The sequence below is a fragment of the Loa loa genome (genome assembly GCF_000183805.2).
Source record: "Loa loa unplaced genomic scaffold supercont3.489, whole genome shotgun sequence".
Taxonomy (NCBI): domain Eukaryota; kingdom Metazoa; phylum Nematoda; class Chromadorea; order Rhabditida; family Onchocercidae; genus Loa; species Loa loa.
This window is the reverse complement of record NW_018108669.1, coordinates 370-10,844: the sequence shown is the minus strand read 5'-3', so window position 1 is coordinate 10,844 and position 10,475 is coordinate 370. Positions and strand designations below refer to the sequence as shown.

Here is a 10,475-nt window from a genome sequence, read left to right as displayed (position 1 = left end):
AATTGCCATTTTTAATTACTTTTAATTATCTTTCTCAGAAGAAAAGAAGCAAAAATGACAAATTAAACATTTAAAATAAACGATGGAAAACAATTTGATGTCATTTTAAATTTGCTAAATAATTTAACTATTAATATTTGTTTAAATTTAATGAAAAGGGAAAAAAAACTGAATAAATAATTTTTGACCGAAATATCTCGCGAATATTTTGACCGAAATATCTTCCGAATATTTTGACCGAAATATCTCGCGAATATTTTAGTCTTTATCCTAGAGGGAAAAAAGGATCTCAAACATTGCAATTTCCAGCAAAATTCATTTCATTAATATTAACCAACCGATCCAATGGATTGCAACGAGGATTGTCGTAGTAGAGCTATGCGACTGTGACTTTAATTGTGACAAATAATTGAGAGCTATGCGACTGTGACTTTAATTGTGACAAATAATTGTTGCAATGACGATTAATGAACTGAATTTAAATTATGTGACAAAAATCGATTGATTTGTAAATGTTTGTTTCACCACAATCCCTTAAATGTTTGATTTATATCAATTAATTAAATAAAAAGTTTGAAATTTACTAAAAATTTACTAATTTACTTGAAAAAAAAGTTGAAATTATTAGAAAAAATTTCATGTAAATTTGAATAATCTGATAATTTATTGATTTTTCTTTCCGAAATCTTATGTTATGTCATAAATTTTATTTTGACAATTTCAAATGAAATAAAATTAGGTCGTGCACGGAGTGGGATTCGAACCCACGCATCGATAACGATACCAGAACACCCATTTAGATCGTAACACACATTGTACTCTCGTGTGAAGCATTGCGTTGCTTGAGTCTGGCGCCTTAGACCACTCGGCCATCCGTGCTCATACACAGTAATATATCTATTCCGGAGTTATATTTAAATTAATCAAATGTTTTTTTCCAAATTATATTGTTGATAATTCTGGAAGAGAAATTAAATCGTTGACCTTTGACCTTTTCTGATAAATGATATAATCATCGGAATGAATCAGGGAATTTTTTCAGATTATTGATTAATAATATGTTTGAAGGCAAGAAAAAATTATGGCAAATTAAAAGCTTGTTGCACGGATGGCCGAGTGGTCTAAGGCGCCAGACTCAAGCAATATAATGCTTCACACGAGAGTTCAAAGTGTGATACGATTTAGAATGGGTGTTCTGGTATCGTTATCGATGCGTGGGTTCGAATCCCACTTCGTGCACATCTATTTTTGTTTAATATTTATTTATTTGTTAGTTTTTTTTTTCTAAAGAAATTTTGAATTTTTAAAAATCGATAATTTAATAGTAATGATAAGTGATGATAAAAATTTAACTATACATATTGTAGGCATGGAAAGTAAGCTAAAGTACTGATAATTCAATATTGTCAAAGCAAGGACGAAAGCTAAAGCACTGATAATTCAATATTGTCAAAGCAAGGACGAAAGCTGAAGTACTGATAATTCAATATTGTCAAAGTAAGGACGAAAGTAAGGATTGAATGAAATATTTAAAAAATTTAGGGAAAGTTGTAAAATTGAAATTTATTGAAATTCAAAGGTAGGATGATATGGATGGGAATGATTGTATGAATAAAATTTGTTTTAATATTGTAAAATGAAAATTTATTCAAGAAAAATGTAAAGTGCTGCTGTTAATTAAGAACTTTTGCTAATTAAAAAATTGATTAAATAAAAATTTACATAATTTATGTATACTGTGGAATTTTTTGCAACATAAATTTTGTTAAAAAAGATTTTTACGGATCAATTTATATTTACGTATTACGTGCAATTATTGACTTACGTAATCCTATTGATAATAAAATAGGATATCAGAGGGATTACGTAAGTTGTAATTCAGAAGATTTTCGCAATTTATATAGGTAGCAAAATTTTACAAACATAAAACAAATTTTCCCTTTTTTTTTTTTATTACCGATAGATGTGTACGAATCAGTAATGTTTACGTATTACGTGTATAATTACAATTTATGTGATCCTATAACTTACGTGATTCTATGACTTAAGTGATACGTGTAATCTTATTCGATGTTAATAATAGAATCATGCATACTTTTTATTTTTATGCTAAAAAAAAATTTCAATGAACAAATTTTTATTTGATGAAATGCAACATTTTACAAATGATTGACAACGAATAATTACCATTTTGATAAGGCAGTAATAAATGATTGAAATTTGATGCAAAAAATTTCTTAACGAATATCATCCGTTTGAAAGAATACAAAATTTATGATTTTTCAATGAATGAAAAGAATTTTAGGAAATAAAATTGAAAAATTTTCAGAAAAAAAAAAGAAAATTCGGTAAAATGAACTGAGAAATGTCAAATTTTGCAAGAATATTATGACAATATTGTAAATTTTTAATTTATTATTTTTATCATCGTTTCCTACAACATTTCCGTTGAATAATACGAGATTTTGCTGATAAACATGTCGCATAACCAGCTGGACAATTACATTGACCAGTTGTTGCATGATCAGATTGACAATTGATAAGAGATGATTCACGGATTGGTGATTCATGGAAGGAATTTTGACTATAATATGGTGGTGAACGAAGAAGGAATGTTTTCGAGAGAGATGGATTGATGAAATTTTCTGAAGGTTGCGTAAATGTTTCATAAATTTCTGATTCTGTTTGAAGCTGTTGAATGGAATTGGTAGTACCGGTATTTACTGGAGATTGAGGACAACTTCCCTGACATGTATATAAACAGGATGGTTGACATTGATCAGCTGGTTGACCTAAAAAAAAAGTAATGTTTGATACGAAATTTTTCATTGTTTTCCTTTTCTTTCTTTTCTTCTTTAATTAGTAAATGATGAGTGGAAAAATGACATGCAGTAATATCAGTTTGAATTAATTAACAAAAAATTGATGTCAAAAAATGGATACACTGATATCAGTTTGATGTGATACATTGATATCAGTTTGAAGTGATACATTGATATCAGTTTGATGTGATACATTGATATCAGTTTGAAGTGATTCATTGATATCAGTTTAAGCAATCAAAAATTATGCTCAAATTTGTATGCTAATATGCTACTTGTTTTATTCTTTTAATTAAATTTGTGACTTCATTTAAATGATATCGCCGTCGACAGATTTAAATTTCAATCAGTAAATAATCTTTTTTAATTTAAATTCTCTGGAAAATTTAAATTAAAAAATTTTAATTTTACTTTTTTAAATATTGAAAAAAAATAAGTAAATAATAAAAAAAAGTAATACTTTGTTCAACACATTGTTCCATACATGTTTCATGGCATAAATTCATGCAATCTGATGATTGTTGAATTGATTGTGGTAAATTAATGGAAATTTCATGAGGTGGTAAATTAGTTTGATTAGGTATTGTTTGTTCCTCAATGATACCACCATATTTTCCATCTATTCCACCATTTTGTTTTTGATTTTCGGTACATTGTGTTTGACATAATGGCATACAAATAGGTAAACAAATTGTTGTTGTACCACTCTTCTGATATGGTCGAATAACAATTGATGTTTGATTAGCTTGGGGAAAATAATTTTGATAAGATGATGATGATGATGGTGAATATGGGAATGATTTTGGATAATCAATGACCGGTAAATAAGGTGTTGGTCTTGGATGATCAATACCTGGTATATATGGGGTTGATTTCGGATAATCAATACCAGGTGAATATGAGGTTGGTTTTGGATAATCAATATCAGGTGAATACGAAGTTGATTTAAAGTAATCTGCGGGAGTTGTTCGTTCAATGCATTGACTTTCACAAGATGGCATACAAAGATTGATGCAAATTGTATTATCATTATCGGAATATTGTGTACTCCTGGTTCATACTGTTGTGATGGATAATAGGAAGGAGTCTGTAAAAAGAAAAAAAAAAGCGATATTTAAATTAAATTTTTGGGATTTAATTAAAAATTTAATTAGAATTTATATTTCAAATAAGAAAATTAAAAGATACAATTAGCAAATTTACCTGGCTTTGTACCACAGGTATAGGACCATTATGGTGTGGTAATGTAGGTACTGGAGTAGATCGTTGAATGCATTGTGATTCACAGCTAGGCATGCAAACATGTATGCATGTTCCACTAGCGCTTTGCTGTCCAGTGGCTATCTCATGGGTCATTGGCTCATACGGATAAGATATTGGTACATTTCCTTTTTGTTGTTCATATGTTGTTTGTGTACCGCTATAAATTATAATACTCTATTAGGTAATAGGAAAGAATAAGTAATAAGTGAAGTTTATGACGTACGTGAAAAAACGTGGATTATATAAAAATTAATTTGTGTCAAAATTAGATGTGAAAAAAATTAGATTCTTATCAGAAGAAATAAAAGAAAAAAAAAAGAGGAATAATCTGAGAGAAAAAATTTTTTCTTTTATTTAAAAATATTTTCATATATTTAATTTAGTAATTATTAAATTTGAAAATTTGAATTGAAATTTTTTGAAATTTAATAAAAATATACTCAAACAAACCATAAATTCTGGCATGTTTGTTGACAAGTATTTTGTTGATTTTGCATACAACGTTGAATGCAATCTGTAATGCATGATGCTCGATCCGGTTGTTGTCGATAAATTGGTTGCCGATATGAAGATGGTAATGGTTGCGGATTAATCAAACCGGAGGATGGTAATGATTGTGAATTGATCGAACCGGAGGATGGTAATGGTTGTCGATAGATTAAACCGGAGGATGATGATGGTTGACGATAGATCGAACCGGTGAATGATGATGGTTGACGATAGATTGAACTGGATGGTTGTTGATAACAGCCACAACTAATCGAAATACAAATGCAACGTTTTGCTCGAATATGTAACTGTGTCTAGAAATGAAATTATTTCAAAAAAAAATTTCTCAAAAGTTTTTCTTAATTAAAAAAAATCGATATTGAACAATTTGTATATGACATTCTGAAAATGTCTCTTTTTTTTAAATTTTAAATTTTAACAAAAGAGAAATTTACTACCTCAATATTTGTTAATTTTCTTTTTCTTTAAAAAAGTTGTAATAAAATTTTATAATTATTTCCATAACTAAAAATATAATTTTCATTATGCATTCCAAATTTGTTATATATTTTGAAATTCTTTCAAAATTACAGAAACAAAAAAAAAAAATAAAAAATATAAAATTCTCAATTATTTCTTTGAAAAACTAGAAATATTTCAAAAAATTTTCGCTTTTTTTTTCTTTTTCTTATAATTTTATTTTAAACAATAATTTACAATATTCATTTGTATTTTTAATAAATAATCTCTTTTTCTTTTTTTTTTTGTTTTGTGATAATCGAAATGTTTTGAAAAAATTTTTGCTATTTTTTATAAAAGATTTTATGATTAATTTAAAAAAAAAAGAAACCATAAATTATTGAATTTGCCTTTTTTTTTTCTTTGTTTATCTTTTGTATTAATTTATTAGCCATTAGGCATCGTATCTTTTTATTTATTGACAAAAAAAAAAAAAAGAAATTTCATTTTTTTTTTTGGAAAATTTTTTTCTTTTATTTATTTATTTTTCATAATTTTCCATAATTTTTTAATATTTTTCATAATTTCATTTAATAAATAGTAAAATTTTATTTTTTGATATGAGAAAGAAAAAGTATTTAACAAAATAACTTGTTTCATTTATTTACTTTAACTAGTAATTATAAAAAGTTATAATAACAATTTAATGTTTTTCCTTCTTTTCATCCTTTTCCTTTTTTTTTGTTTATTTATCATTATTCAAGTTTTATTTACTCTAATGAATATTTTTAATGCTTTCTATAATCCTAAGTTATTGTTGGCATATACTAACATACATTCCTACTATTTTACTACCTTAATAATAATATTTTTTTTTTGTTTACCTAACTTACAGGTAAGTAAATTTCCAGTTTCTTTATTTATTTGCTATTTATCAATCAACCAGTTAATTTTGCTAACTAACCATTTCAGTTTGCATTTTTTTCATTCCTGTCCAAATTTTATTTTGCAATAACTAATGAACAATTTCAGTATTATAAAAGGAAATATTTATTTTCTGGTCTTTTTCCCTTGCAAAAAATTGAAAAACATTTAAAAAAATTAAAGATCAAAAAGAAATTTTCAATTTTAAAATAATTTATAATTTTGCAATGATCATATCAATTTACATTACTATTGTTATCCAATCAAATAAACAAAAAGAAATAAATTAAATCATCAAAAAATAAAAATAAAAAAAGTAATTAGTATTTGATTAAAATAATTATTTAAAATGAAAAAAAAACAATTCAAATTGGAAATTATATCAATGTTGGAATTCTTTTTTTATAATAAATTAATTTCATTCAAAAAATTTTTTAAAAAACCTGAAAATTTATACATTCAAAAGTAAAATTTTTTTCCCTAATTTAAAATGAAATGAGTTAAATTTGAAAAAAAAAATTTTTTTGATAATTTTTCAACAAAAAACAAATGAAAATTTTATTTTCCATTTCTTTTTTTTTTCAATTCAAATTATTCACTCTTTTACAATAAGAACAAAAAAAAAACTAAGAGTTTCTTTTTTTTTCATTATTGCTTAATTTTTTCAAAAAAAGAATTTATTATTTACAAATGGATTTTTGGAGCAAAAGGATTAAATATAATTGTTAAAAATGCAATGTAATAGGAGGAAGGATGGGTTGGTTGAGTTGACAAATTGGTTGACAGCATTCAAACAGTAGGAAGTCATAAAGTAAACAAAATTTTTGAAATAATGATTTGTTTGTGAATTGGAATGAATTGGAGTAGAAGAATTAAATAAAGATGAAAGATGAAATGTTTCTGTTGTAATAGCTAAAATAAATAATTAATATGTAAAATTAAAATCAAAAAAACAAGGAAAGAATTAATTGAATTATACATATATACATAGTGACAATACGTATCATTTATTTTTCTACAATTTTGATTGAAAATTTTAATAAATTTAGTTTTTTTAAATTTTATTAAATTAAATCGAGTAAGTTTATTAATTAAATCTATTAAATTAAGCAAATTTATTAAATTTACCTTCTTTTTCTCAGCTTCTCTCCCTCTCTCTCTCTCTTCTTCTTTTGGAAAATACTAATTAGCATAATTAGTATTAGAAAAATTAGCATCATAAAATTGCATACAAAAATTACCATCATAAACACATTATTTGGGAAAAATTTATTTCAACTGATCATACCTGAATTATGGAAAATAACTAGAATTTGACTTTAATTAATTACAACAAATAAAAATTAATAATTTAAAAAATAAAATGAGTAAATTTATATAGCAAACATTAATGCTTTATGGATACTTATAATAATTTAGAAGGTATAAATATTTCTTTTTTTTCTTTTAATTAATTATTACTTAAAGATAGCAATATTGATTAATTGCTTGAAAATATGCATGAATTTCGTGTAAATAAAATTATTTCATTAAATTATATTTGTATGTAAGAGTTAAAGACAAATTATCAATGAAACTGATTATGAATTGAATCAAATCTTGTAGATGGTAATATATTTTCTTTATATTATTTTTGGCGCAAATAAAACATAAATATTACGATATTTATTACTTTATTAAATTTTAAATATATATTAAATTTAAAATTTCAAATAAATATTAAATTTTAAATTTTTAATGCATATTAAACTTTAAATTTTAAATACATATTAAATTTTGAATTTTAAACACGTATTAAGTTTTTTATAAAAAAAATATTGTATATTTTCATTTTTAATTTTTGGTCAATTTCGGAAGTAAAAAATTTATTAAACTTTGATTACTTTAATATATTATAATATAAGAATATTCATTTAAACTTATCTAATTACCTTTCAATTAGTTAATATTTCAATTTTATTTGCTATTATCTTAGCTAATAACTCAATGGATATATTCGTTAAGGTAAAATACAGATATTAGCTAAAGTAATATTAGTAACATTAGCAAAGGTAATATCTGTTATTCATTCAAAAAAATAAATAAATAAATAAACAAATAAAATTTAATTTCTGAATTTTAGGAAGAAAAATTTTTCAAATTTAAATAGCTATAATTATAATTTGTTAAGGGAAGGAAAAGAAATAATCAAAATTTTTTGATACAAAAATAATTTGTTACACAATTTATTTAGTTTAATTATATAAAATTTGATTTTCATTACAATTCTAATTCATTTTTTCTCTCTTCTTGTCTCTCTCTCTCTCTCTCTTTTCCTCTAATCTTTTCTTTTCTCAAGTTAATAAGTAAAATTTAATTTGATAAATTAAAATTTTTAAAGTAGACAAAAGAAAAAAAACGATAAAACATACCTCAGTTGAATGAATAATTTCGGGAAAAAACAACGATGCAATGAGCAAAGCATTACTTAGAAGCTTTGACATTTTTTTTTTTTCGTTCAATGTCAACCAAAAAAAAAAAATGGCTTCAACAAATCTGTTGAAATTTGAAATTTATGCTAGCACGATAAAATGAAGAAATGGGCCGTTTTATAATTGCACCAGGAAGTTTTCTTTTTTTTTTTTTTTTTACCTTTATATATTGTACCGGGTTGCGCTTGTATATTCAACCTATTATCCAATAACTGTCTACCTTTGTCCGGTTTCAGGAGGTTGGTACACCGGAGATCTTCAATGGCACAAAAATTTTCACTTCCTTTCCAAACTAATCCTTTTTTTTTTCTGCTTACTTTTCCTCCTCCTCCTTCTTCTACTTCATTTTTCTACTAGCTTTTACTCTTGGACAAATATTCCTGTTGAAGAATTATTTGATTCTTCTTCTTTTTTTTTTTTTTTTCTAGGAAACTTTTAGATGTGACACTTCGACACATAGTTGTCTGATTGACAAACAAAAACTGCAACACTCACCACAGAAAGTATGTAAATAAAAATCCAAACATGATTTCATATAAGCTCAATTTCAATTAATTTTAATTGTTAAAATAAATGAAATGATAAATGTAAAAGTTTTAAACTTTAAAAATTTAGATTTTATAATAAAAGCAAATTCAAAAATTTTGAAATTTTGAAAAAATTATAATATTTGCAAAAAAAACAGCTGAATTTACTTTACTTTCTTGCAAAAATCTTTATTTGCTTTTCAAATTTTTTATTTTTATTAAAAAAAGAAAACTGATAATTTTCCAGCTAACCAATCAAATTATTAATCATGCAAAGAAAAATTTAGCATTTTAATTAATTAACATAGTTTTAAATAATTTTATCAATTGATTAATGTCGTTTTGAATAGTTTTATCAATCGATTAATTTAATTTTGAAATACTTTTATCAAATAATTATTATAATTAAAAATAGCTTTATTAAATGATTAATAAAATTTTAAGTAGTTTTATTAATTAATTACTATAATTTCAAATACTTTTATTAATTATTTCTTCGATTCTTTTTTAAGTAAAAATAATTTGTTTGTTTTGTTTTTTTATACAAAAATTATTTCAAAAATTAAAACAATTTTCCTCTTTCATTCTCCCTTTTTCCTTTCCTTTTCTTTTCTTTTCTTTTTTTTCCTAATGTAAATATCAAAAATGAAACTTTTCACTTTTCATTCCTTTTTCCTCCAAAAAAAACTTTTCACAAAAAAAAAAAATAATGAAACTTTCCACTTTTCATTCCTTTTTCCTCCATCATTTCTTCCGCTTTTTCCTTTTTTTTTCCGCTTACATTTTTATTTTATTGAATTGAATGAAATTCATTACAAAATGGAAAAAGCATTCCAGTTTTCATTCTTACCTGTCTTTTTAACTTCCACTATTAATCCATTCCTTTTACCTGTTCACTTTTCTCCTCCATTTACAATAACTTTTACCTAATTTTTCTTTTTTTTTTTCTCACAACATTTATCCAACATTACCTATATCCATTGTAACGATAATATTTGCTATGCTAATAAAAATCTTTTTTTTTTTCTTTTGTAGTAATATATTTTTATCTTTTGGATTTTTTTTTTTAACTGATGAATTAGCATTTGTTTACAATTAGCTAGTTTTATGCTAGTAACTTACTTCAATTAGTTTAGTTAGTTAGTTAGTTAGTTAGCTAGCTAGTTAGTTTATTTAATTTACTTAAAGGATGAGTATGTACAACAAATGCTATTAATAAGCTTGCGAAAAAAAAAAAAAATGTAAAAACTTGATTTTGACCTCTTCTACTTTTTCAATTTCCCTTTTTTTTTCCTTTTTCTTTAGCTTTTCATTTAAATTTCAAGTAAAGATTAATTTACCAATATGTTTGTGTTTTTTTTTTTTTTTTAAAAAAAAAGAAAAAAAAACAAGAAGAGAAAGAGAAAGAGAAAGAAGAAAAAAAAAAATCAACAAAATTACAATATACATACCAAACGAAAGTATACTTATTGTATTAAAATATAATACAAATTAGTAAATTTTGTTCTAAAATAAATTGT

General features: G+C 24.0%; 1 protein-coding gene and 2 non-coding genes across 3 annotated transcripts; 1 reads left to right on the top strand and 2 right to left on the bottom strand.

Moving 5' to 3' along the window:
- Nucleotides 1-743: 743 nt before the first annotated feature.
- Nucleotides 744-879, bottom strand: LOAG_20101. Its single transcript has one exon. It is a non-coding gene; the product is annotated as a tRNA-Leu (tRNA).
- Nucleotides 880-1,102: 223 nt separating this feature from the next.
- On the top strand, nt 1,103-1,239 carry LOAG_20100. The gene has a single exon. It is a non-coding gene; the product is annotated as a tRNA-Leu (tRNA).
- A 1,185-nt stretch (nt 1,240-2,424) lies between these two features.
- On the bottom strand, nt 2,425-4,888 carry LOAG_09243 (hypothetical protein; the record flags this gene model as incomplete). The annotated part of the gene is made up of 5 exons (XM_020447892.1): nt 2,425-2,792; nt 3,283-3,675; nt 3,759-3,909; nt 4,026-4,242; nt 4,536-4,888. Coding segments are annotated over 5 exons (1,482 nt in total), but the record flags the coding sequence as incomplete, so codon positions are not given.
- Between the last annotated feature and the right edge of the window lie 5,587 nt (nt 4,889-10,475).